This window comes from Drosophila arizonae, chromosome 5, assembly GCF_054131065.1.
Source record: "Drosophila arizonae isolate 15081-1271.41 chromosome 5, UAZ_ARI_1.0, whole genome shotgun sequence".
Taxonomy (NCBI): Eukaryota; Metazoa; Arthropoda; class Insecta; order Diptera; family Drosophilidae; genus Drosophila; species Drosophila arizonae.
Window position 1 is genome coordinate 26,168,514 of NC_142925.1, and position 17,666 is coordinate 26,186,179.

General features: G+C 40.6%; 2 protein-coding genes and 1 long non-coding RNA gene across 4 annotated transcripts; 2 read left to right on the forward strand and 1 right to left on the reverse strand.

Annotated features, from left to right (window-relative positions):
- Positions 1-195: 195 nt before the first annotated feature.
- On the forward strand, positions 196-1,252 carry LOC108616299 (PRADC1-like protein). The gene is made up of 2 exons (XM_089471161.1): positions 196-615; positions 692-1,252. The coding sequence occupies exons 1-2, from the start codon at positions 322-324 to the stop codon at positions 980-982; spliced, it is 585 nt and encodes a 194-aa protein (XP_089327287.1). The 5' UTR covers positions 196-321; the 3' UTR covers positions 983-1,252.
- A 300-nt stretch (positions 1,253-1,552) lies between these two features.
- Positions 1,553-6,803, reverse strand: GrlHz (Gustatory receptor-like Holozoa). 2 transcript variants are annotated; one of them, XM_089471159.1, is made up of 5 exons: positions 6,394-6,803; positions 6,011-6,232; positions 5,604-5,657; positions 3,238-3,395; positions 1,553-3,188 (listed from the first exon to the last, which is right to left on the reverse strand). In XM_089471159.1, exons 2-5 carry the CDS (start codon positions 6,221-6,223, stop codon positions 2,147-2,149), a joined length of 1,467 nt encoding a protein of 488 aa, XP_089327285.1. In that variant the 5' UTR covers positions 6,224-6,232; positions 6,394-6,803; the 3' UTR covers positions 1,553-2,146. The 2 variants fall into 2 exon arrangements, with proteins under 2 accessions (XP_089327285.1, XP_017866888.2); XM_018011399.2 differs by having other exon boundaries at positions 5,604-5,654; positions 6,011-6,803.
- A 7,609-nt stretch (positions 6,804-14,412) lies between these two features.
- Positions 14,413-17,666, forward strand: LOC149268876 (uncharacterized). Its single transcript, XR_016270472.1, has 2 exons — positions 14,413-15,702; positions 17,099-17,666. It is a non-coding gene; the product is annotated as an uncharacterized LOC149268876 (long non-coding RNA).

Genomic DNA, 17,666 nt, shown 5'->3' on the forward strand with positions numbered 1-17,666 from the left:
AGTCGCATCTAGTGAAAATCTCATCGGTAACGCTTCGGCAAGCTGTTTCTGCATTTCCGAGCTGCTTTCGGGTATGTCGTTGCTAAAAATAAATAGTCTAGAGTTCGTTCTCAATCAAGTTAATATTTTGTTTTATGTTCGCGCTCGCACCACTGTTCACAGCACAGTGTGCTGCCACATCTGTAGCCGGCAGCCTTGCCACACTTACGCATGCGACAATGAGTTGGCAGCCCACAAAATCCCAAGCAATATTTAGCAGCCGTGCAATGTATTTTTATGTGCTTTTACCAACAATAAATTTACGCTAGTTATGTTTGCAAAATGTTATTTGTTCTGATAGCGATTGCCATTCTAAGCGGATGCATAGCCACGTCTACAATCCACATGCCCGTCACCACACAGGACATCATTGCCGGTGACGTGTTCTTCGAAATCATTTCGCCGCAAGATCTGGAATACACTTACCGACTGCGGCCGGCAAAGGACTTTGGTGTCTCATTCAGCCAGAAACTGGAAGGTGTACCCCTGGTACTGGCGGATCCTTCCGAGGCTTGCCAACCGCTTCGCAATGGGAGAGAGATGCATGGCAGCATTGCCCTTATGGATAGGGGGCAAGTATAATTCATATCACTTATTATCAAATTGTGGTGCTATTTTTTAACTTATCTGCCGTTATCTTTGCGACAGCGAGTGCTCGTTCCTTACCAAAACACTGCATGCAGAGGCCGCCGGCGCCATCGGTGCCATTATCACCGAATATAATTCGAAATCGCCAGAATTCGAGCTATACATTGAGATGATTCACGATAAGACGAACCGTGACACCAAGATTCCAGCTGGCTTTTTGCTGGGAAAAAACGGCGTGAACATACGCAAAACGTTGCTCCGCCTGAAGCGCCTCCATGCGCTGATCAATATACCTGTCAACCTGACCTTCACCCCGCCATCCAAAATCAATCATCCGCCCTGGCTGGGCTGGTGAGTCCGAAATGTGCGAAGTGGGCGTCTACGAAAACTACAATTGAAATTGAGACAAAAATAAAACAAACGCAAATCTGAAACCAAAGTGCATACTTAGTCAGTCAAGATATATATTATACGCGTAAGCTAATTCGCTGGGCTGCAATTCAATAGAATTTATTCTTAAAACCATTTCGAACTTTGCTCTGGAATAACCACAGTATTTCAAGCATTGCAGCACAACTCTTAGTTTATTTAGTGAATGAATGAAATAAAACAATGTTTAGTTGAATTTATCTGACTATAATTAAAATTTGTATCGTACAAAAGTTTACCTACAAAATATTTAATTCTTTTCAAGTCCAAAAACAAAATTGATTTTTAAAATAACAAATTCGTAATTAATTTAAATTATTGTATTAATTGCATATTCTGATATTTGAAAATATTTGGTGATATTTTAAAATATAAATTACTTTAAAATATAAACTACAACAGATTATCAGCGAATCGTGATTTTTGTGAAACCTTAAATAATAATTTCTGACCTTTTGTTATAATTTGATAAAAGAAAGAAAAAAAAAAAAACAGATTTTTATTAATTAATTTATTAAACTGTTTTTTTAAGATAAGGATAATTTTTTGTAAGTTTAAGATAATTTGTTATTTTGTTATTATTTTTGTTTGCTTATATATTGAGCACTTAGAAAATGTTTAAACTTTCGCACAGTCACATAACACAGTCTTTTTTTTTTTTGACTATTAATTGTAAAAATTGTTACAACTTGTACGAAGATTTGCCGTCAATTAAAGATATTCAGTTATTCATTAGTTTTAAAATGCACATATTACGCAGTTAATTTTTTGTTTTTTTTTGAAGTATTTAACAACTATATATTTTTGTGAAACTGGGTTTGCAGCCCAGACTAAAGAAACAGAAATTGAATGAGAAAAAATAACTAAAACTAAACTGAATTTAAGTAGTAGCAAACCTATAGCAAAAGTCATAAGAATCAAGGCGAGATGAACCCAAGCGTAATTTGTAAATAAAGTAATTGAATAAGCTCAAGACAGTTTAGGCTTAAATCTATGCTACGCGTAAATCTTAATTAAAGCTAAATTCAATTACATATATAAATATATGTTATATATATTGGAAATATTAATATACTAAGTCTTCACTGTATCAGAATTTGCCCAAGGCGCTCAGATTGAGGCACATGCCTAGGGTGAGGACTACGATGGTCACCACGAGTATTGCGAAGCACAGATAGTTGGACTGGATGGGCATTCGGAAGAGCTTGGCGGACATGTCTAGCGAGGAGGCGAACAATAACGTCGAGTTGAGATCCTCGGCGGAGGTATTGTGATATACAAAGGGACGGACCCGGATTTGGTGTCCGTTCGCTTGGGCGTTTTGGCAGACGCGCGTGACGGACCCGGCCACAAAGAACGGTAGCAGCCCTAGGAAGAGCCACAACATGACATTCGCAATGTTCAGGAGCACCAGCTTCAGGGCACAGTAATGGAAGTCGAAGTCCTTAAACAGGTAGACGAGCCCCGCAAAGGCGTAGGCCAGATTCATGACGATGAGGAAGCAAACGGGTATGGAGACGTGTTGGTTGACGCGCTCGAGCAGCTTGCGGAACTCCAGGATCTCGCGCATCCAGTCCAACGGATCGATGGAGTGCATCAGCAGCTTGTGCGACAGCGTCTCCAGATGCACGCGCAGCAAATAGCATTCAATGTAGTAGCTGCTCAGCACAATGATCTCCACGAGATCCTGCAGCAAGATGGTGCTGAGCAGCCCGATGCGCAGCCAGAGCTCCCAGGCGCGCAGCGCCTCGGCCAGCCAGGTCACCTTGATGATCTGCGCCTGCTGCATGAACACCACGCTACAGGCATAGCCAAAGAGCAGCAGCACCAGAGCCAGAGCCACGCCCAAATAGAGCCAGAGCATGCGGCACAGTCGTTTGGGCTTGGCGGACAGCAGGAACACGCGCTCGATGAGATTCTGCAGTTGCTCGTGCTCGATCACCTTGCATACGAGCACGGCTGAAACGAAGCTCAGCAGGTTGAGGACACTGGGTACCACATAGCCGAAGAGCAGCTCCCCGATTGTGTTGGGTGTGCTGCTGGCGGAGGCGGAGCCGCAGACATCGGTACCGTTGCCGTTGCCGTAGCCACCGGGTCGGATGTCTCGGTAGCTACTAAAGCCGCGATCTCCACTACAAGGATTTTTTGTTACCACTGACTTAGATCTCTCGAAGCACTCACCGATAGCCACAAAGGTAGCGCAGCACGTAGCCCACCAGGAGGACAAATAACACCATCATCGCCTGGACGTAGCTGCTGCAGGCGCCCACCGTACTCATGTCCGTGGAAATGGGATTGAGGCCGACCACGGTCAGGATGGCCACATATGGGCGCAGAAACTGCAATGTTTCAATGACTTCAATTAGGTACAGTTTGCACTCTCTATAGTAAGCTCAAGAAATATGAACGTGCATGGCTTAAAAACTCTAAATCAATATCAATTTTATCATTTATCAACAATTATATCGGTTGTCTGTAAGCATATCGGCAGAGGGGGAGAGACACATACAAATATATTTTCTATATGTCAAGAGATCAAGCGGACTAATGAACAGACGGATAGACAAAACTAATGTACTCATTTCAGTTTCGTGAATGAGTGTACCAAGATTACAAATGCTAGTACGTGTATGGAAATATGCATATGTATGAATAAGCTACATACATATGCATATATAAATGATCGGATAACATAGCTTTTGTGTACACAATTCCCACTTAAGTCCAGATAAATGAATTCCGCATGATTGTAAATAAAATACTAATTAGGATTTTCAAATAAAATTTTAAAAATGTCCGTATGTAACTGTGAATAAACACTACGATTTTTCGCTGTGTACTTTTGCAATTAAATATCACTAATGATGAGACACACACAAACACATATATTTTTTATACTCATTCACGAAAGTGAATCAGTATATTGGTTTTGTGCAATGTCCGTCTTGCTGTCCGTCCGTCTGTCCGTCTGTCCGTCTGTCCGTCCGTCCGTCTGTCCGTCTGTCCGTATGAACGCAATCTATTTCGGCGCTATTGAAGCTAGAGACTTGAAATTTGGAACACATACTCGTGTATATCTCCGATTTATAAAGTGTTAAAATTTTCCCGATCCGCCCACTAGGGGCGTGGCAAATCGGAAAATGCATTTTCCGATATACTAGAAATCATGTTTGTTGAAGAGCTAGAAAGCTGAAACTTGGTATGTAGGTCCGCGTTGACCACCCAAGATCACGAGCTATGGCGGATATATCTACGCCCATTGGGGGCGTGGCAAATCGGATAAAACTGTATCTCCTAAAGTTGTAAACCTAGAATGCTGAAATTTTGCACGTCAGCTAATGGTATGATTCTATAAAGTCTGAAGATAAATTATAAGTCTACGCCCGTTGGGGGCGTGGCAAATCGGACCTGAAGATATAGTGATTTTTTAAATTCTCCTATATTTTGGACACTATTGATGGCAGAGACCTCAAATTTTGTATATATACTCGGACTGATCACCCAAGACCAAAAAGTTTTGTCAGATATATGTCCGCCCACAGGGGGCGTGGCAAACCGCAAAAGTTTATATCTCCTAAAGTATAATAGCTAGAAGCTTCAAATTTGGATAGTTGAGTTACTGGTAGCCTCCTCTATCGATTCCCCAAAAATAATTTTTAGGCCTCTTTAGGGGCGTGGCATATCGAAAAATACCCTGTAATTTTCACATTTTTTTAGGGTAAGCATTCAAACTTTGCAGTTAGGGTAACGTTATCTCTTTCTAAAAACTGACCAAAAATGAGGTGTCTACGCCCAGTTGGGGCGTGGCAAATCGGAAAAACCGGTATATTCTACAGTATTAGAACGAAACTTAACTACTAAATTGTTGATGGGATGTGAATGAGTATTCCGCAGTCGGTAACGCCCGACTGCAACGTTCTTACTTGTTTTTATTTATATACATTTACAGGCATCCCTCGTATAACGCGATAGTTACGTTCCAGGAGAATTGCGCGTTTTGTAGATCCGCGTTATCTAAAACATAGTTTTCATATAAATTCGAGGGTTAGGTTCCAATAGGTTTTTTATTTTTTCAATAAAATACATACAAAATAACAGATACACATATATTTCAACCCAATACAAAATATGAATAACAATACATATGTACATATATTTGTATGTATTTCAAAATTCAAAAAACAAAATTTAAATAATTATGTGCACATTAAAAAAAAACGAATTAAAGGTTTATTAAAAACTTTATTGTTACTCTTCAAGCATCATATGGTAATTAATCTGTTTCACTGTTTTCAAAGATCTTTGCACGTTAAAATGATGTATTTTCCCCTTCGCGTTATATAAGCCTAAATTTCGCGTTGTACTGAAACCTAACTTTTCCAAATCTATATCGAAATCGCGTTGTATAAGACCGCGCTATACGAGGGATACCTGTATATTTTGTTTGTGCAATTCATTATCGCACTTGCGTTCATTATATTGAGAGCACACTGTTCATGAAATTTTTTTAAAGTATATTTTTGTTCCACTATATCTACGTAACGTACCTTGCGCTTGCAGTAGTTGAGGATCGCCGATGTCGGCTCATGCTCGCCCGGCTGCTGCGTTTCATCGTGGGTGGTGCCGTTCAAGCGGTTGATGAAACAGAAAGAACTATCCGCATTATTACGATACATGACAGCGCCGAGACAAAAGGCGTTCACACGCAACAATAACAATAATAACAATAACAATAACAGTCACAGTGACAACAACAACAACAGAGGCGCGCGCACTCGCACACATACACATAACGAAGTACTGGACGTCGGCGGCTGCTGATGAGAGTGATAATGACTGGAAGTGGAGCGATTGGAGCCACTGAAATGACGATCGCCGGCGTTGGCGGCGCAGCAACAACTGAAACGGCACGCAAACAACGGCGAGAGAGCACGAGCGAATTAGAAAAACTTACGGAGAGTTCGTGTAGCCAGGATGAGACGGCGGATGTGGTGCGGCTGCAGCGTAAACCCGATGGCGAATCACTGAGTCGACTTGTTGCTCTTTCTGTCTCTGTCTCTGTCTCTGTTTCTACTTCTGTTGCTGCTGGTATTGTAGTCGTTGACGTCGTCGCTGTCGCTGTAGCCGATGGCGTTGCCGTTGCCGTTGCCGTAGTCGGCGATTTCATCAATTGTTGCTATAACGGTAAATTGAATCAATTGAAACTCGAGCCGCGAGCACAGCGAGCCGAGCGCGAGCGACACAGAGCCGATGCCTATTCCGACATCAACGTCGACGTCGAAGCTTTCCTGCTATCACGTTGAAGCTCTCTTCGAGCTTTGCCCACTGCGCGCTCACCGTGCTCGCTCTCCCGAGGGCCCCTTATCAATGGAATATATCTCGGAAACAGAACGCGACGCCTGCTCCGCGCTGCTGAGCACCTGTTACAGTTTAGATAGGAATCAGCTTGTTATCGTGACCGCTATCTATTCGAGCTAAATGTGCACATATGCAAATAAACGAATAAGTGAATACGCGTGCAACTGCACATATGCACATGTGTGTGAGTGCGAGCGTGTGTGGCTGCTGTATAGAATTGCTTTTATGTATTTTATGTTTATCTTAAAGAGCTCTCGCAATCCGTTTATTGTTCTTGATTCGTCGTGAATCAACACGAAATTTGTTTATGTTCTCTATATGGCTGCTCGGCGGTGAATACTGTAATGTCACCAACAGCCTAACGGCAGTCGTTCGCTGCTGCCTCAGCTTCTGCTCATGAATGTGTGCGTCTGTGAGAGTAGCTTCCCGATAACCCAGAGGATCATGTACTGTTCGGCGCGCTACGCTCAAAAGGGGGGCATGTCGAATTGGGCTTGGATAAATGAATAGGGAAATAATGAAAGGGTTCTTCATAACATAGGGTATTCTTAATTTACTAAAGTAATTAGCAGATAATGGGAAATAGTTATCGATTTTGACTTCGAACTGTTTTGGCAGGGGCATAGCCAGACCATCGATAATGGTGTTGATTCTTATTGACAAATCGATTTCCATCGTGTGTATCTCTAGTGTATTTTGGGTAATAGGTATGTATAATTAATGTATTAATTAATAGATTAAATAATTCTCAAAATAATTAATAGTAGAAATTAATATATTAATAAATAATTAAAATATATTGATTAAAATATTAATTTAAAATTCAAATAATTCTCAAAATAATTGATAAACATTTGTTTAAAAATCAGCAGTCTACACAAACTTCTCTACTTTTCCTTACAAATAAGTTCTAGTTGCGAATCGATAAGCTTTATATAATTGTAATTAATATTAAGTTTTTTAATGTTTCAAACTCAATGCGAAAATTTAATGCAGCGTTTGGCTCAGTCGCCTTGGCCGAACTGAGTCTTGTTATCTTAAATGAAATGCGAATACAATAACAGACTAGACAAAAAAAAAAAAAAAAATGAAAATAAATAAAAATAAAAAAGTAATAATAACGATAATAATAAATAAATAAATAATAAGAAGCAAAACAATTTACAAAGCGACACTCAAATTTGTTTCTCTCGTTTCTCCATTTAGCTGAGATTCGTGTCGAGTCGCCCTTCAGCCGATCACAAAAAGCTCTCCAACTGCTGCTGCTTCTACTTCTGCTGCTGTCATCATGTGCGCTCCCTCCTTCCTGCCTTCAGTGCACTGGCCGCTCCGGTTGAGTGCGATGCTCGCACACGCAAGGCAATAAAGTATCGAAATGTACGTTGAGAAGTAATTAAATTAAATTAAAGTCAAGTCGCAAGTTGCTTGAAACTTTTTTGTTTCTGCGATGACGCCTCAACTGGAATTTGTTGCTGCTGTGCTGCTCGAGTTTGATTTGCATGATGGGCAGCCGCAGTCGATGCCGCAGTTGACGTTGACATTTTTCGATGGCTCTGGCAATTTCCACTTTCCACCCGCAAAACCATCAGGCATTTCCACTGGCAGCAGCTGCTGCTGTGGAATGGCCTCCTCCCATTGCCAGGAGGCTGGGCAGAACCTCTGCTGGTCGATGCTGTCATTGCCTGAACTCTGGTCACTCATGTAAATTAGCTGCGTTGTCAAATAATGCTGATTTGTTGTTGGTTCGTTGGCAGACTAACAAAAGCAACCCATGCCAATGGTCATACTTAAACACGCCCCTTCCCCACAAGCTTGACAGACCAAATACTGCCCAGTGGCCATCGCTTGACGCATATCTCGATCCATCCCTTTGCCAGTTGGCAGTGTTCAACATGCAGCTTTTTGTTTAAAAATCAAATCAAATATTACGAGAAAATTTCAATGCGGTTAAATGCATAGCAAATTTTATCATCCACCCGCCCCTCTATCTGTTTCTCCCTCTATCCAAAGGGGCGAGCTGGGCGGATTGAGTTGCAGCCGCAACCGCAAAAACGCAAATGTTGTCTCGACACACGTCGGACTCGGAGCATTTGGGTTGTTCTCGGGTTGACAAATTTTGAGTGAACGTTTCATTCCAGCGTTTCACATCAAAGCATGCACAGAGGCACATAGGAAGGGAAAACCTTTTCAGTCGCTACGGCAATATCTTTAATATGTGAATTCGAATTAATTCATGTTTATTTATTTCATTGACTTATATCTTATATATGTATTAAACAATTTGATTGCAATTAAAATTCAATGTACAAAAATTAAGAAGGCTCTAGTATAGACTGCTCGAGTAGGAGATACCCTGAACCCTCCAGGGGTCGAAGGGGGCGTGGTATCCAAAATCTGTAAATTACTGTAAATTAAATTAATAATTCATCAAATGTATATGCACATATCTGAAGTTTGCAGGTCTAATAGTATTCAAGTTAGGCTACAAAAATCCAAATCGACTCAGCTCGTCGCCTTGATCGAGAATATATATACTTTGTGGGGTCTATCACGCCTCCTTCTGTCTGTTAAAACCACTATACCCTGATTTCCCATTAAAAATGGGTTCATGGTAGAAAAATCTCCAACTCAATTAGAAAGTAGAAGGGTTTCTCGTAAATATTATTATAAATTAGAAAGGTTTTTCGGGCTTTTATAGGCGTTTATATACATATCTGCAAGATAGACTTTATATATATATATAAATTTAGATGTAGTATACATATATACATACATATATATATATATATATATATATATATATATATATATATATATATATATATATATATATATATATATAAATTTTAATGGGGTCTTATTTATCAGTCATTCATTTATGTATTAACACACTTCATTATTTTTCTGTTCTCAAACATTTAAAACTAAAGAGAACTAAAATAACTGCCCTTTTCCATGTCACAGCTTATTTCGTGCACTTCACTTTCAATGACTTTACTATCCAAAAATTCTTAAATTAGGATTTTGTTACCTCCTTTTTGTTTAATCACCTCTTTTAAGCGTGATTCCATCGAGTTAAACAATTTTCGGGTGACTTTGCTGCAGATTTTTAGCCATTCCTCCAATAGGGCCGTTTTGAGGTCATTTTTATTTTCCGAATGGCCACACCCAATTTCGCCCACAAATTTTCTATAACGGTTAGGTATGACCATTGGGCTAGTGGATTCACCACATTTGGATGGTTCCAGATCAACCAACTGGACAATACCCGATTTATGTTTTCGGTCATTTCGCCACCGCCATAGCTTATAATTGGTTTTAGGTGCTGATCATGGAGCTCGGTATTTGGTGGGTGCCAAACATATTGCATCCAATCCGACGCAAATATATTAAATTACGACTCATCTGCATATATATGTATATTAACGACCTGAAAGTTTAATGAAAAAAGTAAATCCACAAGAAAAGCTATTCAACAATTGAATTTCCATAGTAAGCCCACACTGCTGCCAATGCGTGTTTATGCTTGCATGTGTTTCTGCGAGTGAGCGTGTTTCTTTTGCAAGGAATTATTGTGAAATATCAATTCATCGAAGGGTCCAGGGGATTTCGTAGTCGAGCAGTTTCGACTAGAGCTCTCTAACTTATTTTACTTGCAGCCGTCTCCTATTGGAGGCGTGTGTTAAAGGCTTTAAATTGTTGATGCCACGCCCATTGGGCACATGGTGGGTCTTCTCGGGACCTCACATCTGAAAAGATCAGATTGTGCGACGTGTCAAGTGTCCAAAATTCAATTAGACTTCATTAGCATTAGCAGCCGGTGGCACCTTGCTGTTCGTAGTGTTGTTATGCTTGTTGTTGTTGTTCTTGTCGTATTTGGTGTTGTTGCTGTTGTTCTGTCTGGGGCCGCCTTGTGGCTGTGGCGTGCACAGATTTAACCGTTTGCAGATTAGCATAAATGAGATCATTAAAATGCGCTTACGGTTGTGTGGGCGGGTTGAGTGGTGCCCGTAGCCGACTGTGCGGACGGTGGGTGGGGTGGGGAGTGGTGTAGGTGGTGGGTTTGGCTGCAAGGTGCCATTTCCTTTAGCACGTAGCAGACGCAGCCTGCAAATTGCTTGCCAGTAAGTGTCGCTGCTGTCAAGGTTCGTGTCTTTGCTACTCTCTAAACACACACACACACACACACACACAGAATGATGTGAAATTTGCATAATTATTGTTGGCAGCTTTGGCATTAATGTTTAATATAGCAACTAGCTTAGCTTTTTTTTATTATCTACTATGGCTTAATTGGGCATTACATTTCGTGTAATGAGTGCGTAAACAAGCAAATGCTCGCACGCCCTACAAGGCTGGACAGGTTGGCAGATGAGCAGGTGGGGACTTATTGGGCTTGAGTAGTGGACAATCTAATGGCCGCATACATTAAGATTGAAAGTGATTTACGTCGGCTTTTGCCTTAGCTTTCACTTTTGGCTCCCGTTTTTGGTTTATTATACCCTGAACCCACTGAAAAGGGGAAACAGGGTAGAATGGTTTTGTTGAAATGTATGAAACAGGCAAACGGAGGCGTGGCAGTCCCCACAAAGTATATGCATTCTTGATCAGGGCGGCGAGCTGAGCCGATTTAGCCTTGTCCGTCTGTCTGTCCGTATGCTTGAACGCACCGATCTCAGATAGTATAAGAGCTGGTGACTTGAATTTTTTTTAAATGCCCGTATATTTACCGCGGATATCGAGTTTTTCTCCCAAAATTGATGAATAAATCATCTAATTTTTTTCTCTTTTTCAACTAAAAACGTTGTCTGCAACGTTTTTTATGCTAGATGCGCCAAATTTTAAATGTACTTTGTAGAATTTCGATTTCTATATCCACCCCCTCATCCCTAAGGACAAAGGAGGATTTCAAATACTAGGGATTTGAATCTTGGCAGGGGCATGAATGGAGCTTAATCTGTCTGGAAAGAGCGTTACCTGCGTAAAATCTTTTAACTACTATGTTATGTTACTATTTGGGCTACCATTTGGCATACTTTGGTCCCAGCATTGCCAGCTGTGCCCAGCGACTGAATGTTCTCTGAAAAGGCCACGGAATCAAAGTTATCCATGGGATACAGTTCTCTTCTCCTGATATAATGGCCTTCCGGACCCTAGCATCCTCGACGAGCTCGACGAGCTGCATGCTGGGGACCAGGTAGCAACTGTAGAGCCACAAGTTACCGTAACGAGGGTGTGCGAGCCCATTAAATGACTTAAAATTTGAAAGTACATTCGATGGGTTGCCACATGCCCACAGCACGGTATTGTCATTAGCGTCTGTTGACCATGTCCTAGGGCAGCTGATCTTACAGTGGTGAGGCTCACTGAGGAAGGCTATGTCTATACATTTTTCTCGTATAGTCTGCTCTAAGAGATCTTGGGCAGCAACACAATTATTTTCGTTAAGCTGCAGTAACCTTAACATTTCATTTTAGGCGAAACTATTCGCCTTTCCGGACGCAGAAGCTACATTTTGGAAGCTTGGTGCATGCTTTTGCATTGTGACCCATCTCTCCACATCTGAAACAGGCACCCTTTAAGTGTCAGAAAGACGCGAAGAATGATGGAAATATCAGTTCTTCGAAGGGTTCACGGCTATAATTCAACGTTATCGCATATGAGCAAAGAGTGTCTTAGATATGCTTACATGTTTTCAGTAGAACTTTTTCCTATAAACATTCAACATATTCGCAGATATTAATATACGTTTCATAAGTACTATAAACATAGTAATTCATAAGCAATATTAATTATATTATACACATATATATTACACATATATTATGTTAAATAGTTTATTTCAGACTTGTTTTTTTTTTTGCAAGTTTTTTAAGTTTAGTAAAATGGATAAAATTTTGTAAGTTACTTATAATGGCAATTCATATCTTCAAAGTATTTAGTACATACTAAACACATAGTTGCTATTAGCAAGAAAGCTCTAGTCGAGACGGCCCGACTATGACATTAGAGGGACTGATATTCTTTGCTTTGCTTCTGCATACAAGAGAAACAACATATGCACACCCACACTCGCTCGCATAAGCATGTCTGGTCTGCAATGGGTTGACTATGGGAATTAAGTGTTTAATAACAATTTTTGTAGATTTGCTATCTCCATAAAACTTTCAGACCGTAAGTATATCATTCACATTTGTGTAGTTGCTTTTCAAATCTCTCAACTTAAATCGTCGTCCTGATCAGGAATATATATAATTTATGGGTTCTGCCACGACTCTCTTGCCATGTTACATACATTTAACAAAATTTCAATCATTTCTTTCTGCTTACACAAAAACACACACACACGCACACACACACACCACACACGTAGACACACGCACACAAGCACCCACGCATAAACACGCATGGGCTGCAGTGTGCGCTTACTATGAGAAATTAATTGTTTAATAACATTTCTTGTGGATATACTATCTTCGTTAAACTTTCAGATCGTGATTATAACGATGAAATTTAATTTGTTAAAGCACAAGTCTCTAGAATTTGAAATACGTTTCTTACAAATTTAGGGGTGAGGGGGGATATAAGGGGGGGGGGGGGGGGAATGAATTATAACAAAAATCGAAATTCTATAAAGTACATATGAATCTACATTTAAAATTTGGAGACTCTAGCCCTATAGATGTAGGAGATATAATTTTATAGCTGATTTTCGATAAGGTTTTTTATCGATAAAGAAATAACGGGATCAGTTATTGATTTTTGGTGATAAACTCGATATCCGCGCTATATATACGGACATTAAAAAATATATATATATTGAAATCTCTAGCTCTTATATCTTCTGATACCGTCGCCCTTATCAAGAATATAAGTATATATATGAGGTCAGCCACGCCCCCTTCTGCCTGTTACATACATTTCAATAAAACCCTTATACCATTATAATTAACTAAAATGACCTAGATTGATAAGCTGTCGATTTATATAGTATGTGAATTCATATGTGGGCAAGGTCAATCCATAAGAAGTTTAAGTTTTCAACTCAATGCCCAATGAGTCAGTCGTCATAAATTATGATTCCCCTCTAGGTATAGCTGTAGAGCAATGAGAGAGCTAGTACAGAAAAATAATAATTGATGTTGATTATATTTCGTGTATAAATCAAACAATCCACAACTTGCTATAACGCCTGCCAAACAACCGACGTCTGTGCATAAACACTGAGATTTATGTACAGACATGCATCGAAATAAATATGTAAATGAATATATGAATATGTACGTATATAGGTACGTGTGCATGCAAATATAGAGTCTAGTTAATTGGCCTGTCATAAACCTGTTGCTATTGCAAGTTTTTCGCCGAAGCGCAGTTGAGGTTGGATGCCAGCTTTCAATGGGGCATGCAGCAGCCCGTATATGTGGGCCACACACACCGGCGTGTGTGTGTATGTGAGTGTTGCATGCAGCTTTTGACTGTGTTGTAAAACCCTTCTTGCCCGCCAAACGAGCTAATTTTGATGATATCCACAGACAGTCGTTGAGTTTTGGTCCATTTTGACAGGGAGATTCACTGTGGTTGTTGTTGTTGCTGTTGTTGTTGTTGTTGCTACCACTGCTGTTGCTGCTGCTGCTGTGTGGGTGAAGTTTGCACTAAAAGCCTGTCGCAGCCTGCAAATTGAATCAGCGCATATGTGTGTGGGTGTGTGTGTGTGTGTGTGTGTGTGTGCGTGTGCCTGCCCAGAGGGCGACGTGCGCGCTCTCATGAAATGTGACCGCAATTGCGGTTCGTTAGCTGCATTTCAGCTAGTCCACATGGTCCACCCGGCAATGGAGCCACACAGACACACTTACACATACACTTACATAAGTGAGCGAGACTGAGTTGAGGCCATGTTGCACGAGCAGGTGGCAAACGTGCATGGCCCGCCGAAAATAAACCCGAAATGGGCGCGCCAGGTACAATGCAAAAGCATTGTGCTTAAGTGGTCAACTGACCAAAAGCACTTTGACCATGCGGTCCTCGTGGCCGCCGCGCTCAGTTAGCTCTTTAAATTGTCGCTGCCGGTCTTTATTATTTATGACAGAATGCCCAGTATCAAAATGGCAATGGCCAAGGATTTCAATGGCACTTAGCGGCAATTAGAAGCAGATATAGCTCACACACACACACACGCGCGCACACACACCTGTTGTAGCCGCAATCACAACGAGCCTGTGTATGTGTGTGTGTGTTGCTCTTTGTCAGCGTCTGGGATTTGCGCGCCAGCGAACGGCATCAAATGTGGCAGCCGAGTCAAGGTAATTACGACAAAGACGCATATCCTCCTAGGCACATCCGGCCAGGCACGCACAAAAGCACACAAAAACTTGTAGCCACCCCGCCCTCCTGCCCTCCTGTCCTCCTGCTCTCCGGCCCGCTTCGCTCTGACCTGACTTTTCAACGCCGTCTAAAACGTGACAAGCATTGCGATTTAGCGACCAGTTTAAAGGCTCGAAGGACATGTCGCCAGATATATGTATTTATATCTATGTACATATATATGTCTGTGTGATTGCGGGGCCTTAACAGCCTGACCTACTCATGAGTGCCAAATGAGTTGTTAGACCAAAACTACAGACGGCTCTCCAGAGGAGTTTGGCCCAAGGCAAGGAGTTCGCCTGCCTCATCCGCAGACTGTTGCGTGCTGCCCTTGTCAGCGGGCTGTGAGGGGGTGCGATGGGTGCGAGGAGGTGCGTGGACGTACGCCTGGCTTTTGTTGGCTAACTAAATATTGTTAGGCAAAGTAAACGACATTGTAGACATTGGCAAGCGACCGACAGGGCCCCAATCTGTGGCCAGAGGCGTAGTTGGTCATGTTTTGTGCGGTTTGCCCCTGCTTAGTAGGACGCTTCAAGTTTTTGAAAACTATTTGCTGCTGATATTGAAACTGTGCAGAAATCTATCTTACATAGGAGATAGATAGCACTTTGAGTGCAGATCAAAGTAAAGAGTCCACAGACATACAATGCAATGTAAAAAATTTTATTTTAATTTAATGCAATTTAAATATAATTTAATGCAATTTATAATAATTGCATAACTATTTCTCGAATATGATTATATAATAGTTCGAGCGAAATTGCTGTATACATATGTACACGGGATCAGACTAACAAGTAGGCAGCTGGCTGGGGCCCCTGACAAGTGAAAAATTTTAAAATAAAACAGGGTGCAAGAAAAATATAGCTACAGCTGAAAATAATTTAGCAAATAAATTAACTCCGGGTTAATCTGCCCATGTATGTAAGTATATATATGTTGATATTATTATTTTTGCTATCTATTTTTTTTTTATAATCAGTCAATCAATCAATAAAATACTTTAAATAATTTTGCATATTTAATTACATTTAATAGTTAAAAATGAATACAAATATAATTCTTACTATTTCGATTACTTTGCCAGATAATATAATATTGACTATCAATTAAGTTTCCGTTTCAATTTTCCAACGCCCCCCTTTCCATTGGATTTTCATGGTAAGCCCATGCCTTCCGCTGTGGTATATCCCACACGGAGCCCTAATAGCGTGCCTCAAATACAACGGCGTATCCATTGAAGTCGTCATCCTGTCATGGGTGCAGCTGCCGTTTATTATGAGTTTCCTTTTTACCGCTATTTCAGCTTCTCTTTTTTATACTCATTCACGAAAGTAAAATGAGTATACATATTGTTTTTGTGCAATTTTTGTCCGTATGAACGCAGTTTATTTCGGCGCTATTGAAGCTAGAGAGTTGAAATTTGGATGACATACTCGTGTATATCTCCGATATATAACGTGATAAGTTATAAATCGGATAAAACTGTATCTCCCAGAGCACGTGAGCTGATGTTATGATTCTATAAAGACTGACGAAATTATATGTCTACACCAAATAGGAGCAAGGCAAATCTGACCTAAAGATATAGTGGTTTTTTAAATGATGCTATATTTTCGGCACTTTCGATGCTAGAGACCTGAAATTTGGTATATATACGCTGCTTGGCCACTCAAGTCCAAAGAGCTTGATATATGTCCGCCCAAAAGGGGGTGTGGCAAGCCCCAAAAGCGTATATTCCCTACAGCTTAAGAGCTAGAAGCTTCAAATTTGAATAGTTGAGTTACCAGTAACCCCTACCTCTATCAATGACCCAATGACTGTAATGCCTTTTAGGGGCGTGGCATATCGAAAAAAAATGTAATTTTCACATTTTTTAGCAAAGGCATCCAAAACTTTTCAGTAGGGGGCGTCACAAATTGGGAAAACTCCATTTTCTACAGTATTAGAGCGAAACTTAGCTACTAAATTGCTGATAGGATGTGAATGAGTATTCTGCAGTTGGTAACACCCGACTGCAACGTTCTTACTTTTTTTGCAATTCACTTTAACCTGAGCACAGGATCCAATGTCTTAGACGCTACGCTGCAGCTTGGCCGCACTGCAGCTGCGGCATAGACAAACACACACACACATACCAAGAGAGGCATATATAAAATACACAGCTAAAGGTATTTTTGGCTCATGTCCTGATATCCTGGCTTAATGCTGGCTGTCTTGACTCTCTGTTGACACAAGCTGCTCATTAACTTTTTACGCTTAATGTGTTTTTCTAATGATTGTTAAATTGCGTCTCCGATTTCAAATTTTTCGGTTTCAGCATTGTGCAATATTTGGACGCGTTTCCTCGTTTGCTATCTCCAGCGACTGAGCGACTGGGCGAGTGGGCGAATGGACCCTTACTGGAGAACCTGGCATAACGCGAATTTCAGCCATCCACTTGGCCATCCAGTACTAAAAAGCGGCTCATTAGCGACGCATGTGCAGCTGTTTGTCTATCAGCCGCTGTCTGGCTCTGGCTCTGTCTGTCTGTTCGTGTGTATGTGTGCATTTTGGGTGTTTGACTGTATCCATATTAAATTACAGTTGGGGTAACAGCAGCAAAACGGACGAACACAGTCCAGAATGCAATAATTAAAGTTCAATAACAACAATCTGTTAGCCAGTATTCAATCCGGACTCTGTCTTATATTTGCCTCGATATACCTCTGGAAAATTTTATATCTTTGGGGTATGTCGGTTGTGCTTGGCATATATTATCATATAATAGATTGACTTATGATACAATGTAATGAATAAGTAAATATGTACATATAACTATATATACATACATATATATTACATATATAAAAAAAGTAATAAAAAGTATTTGTAAATGTTTTAATGTA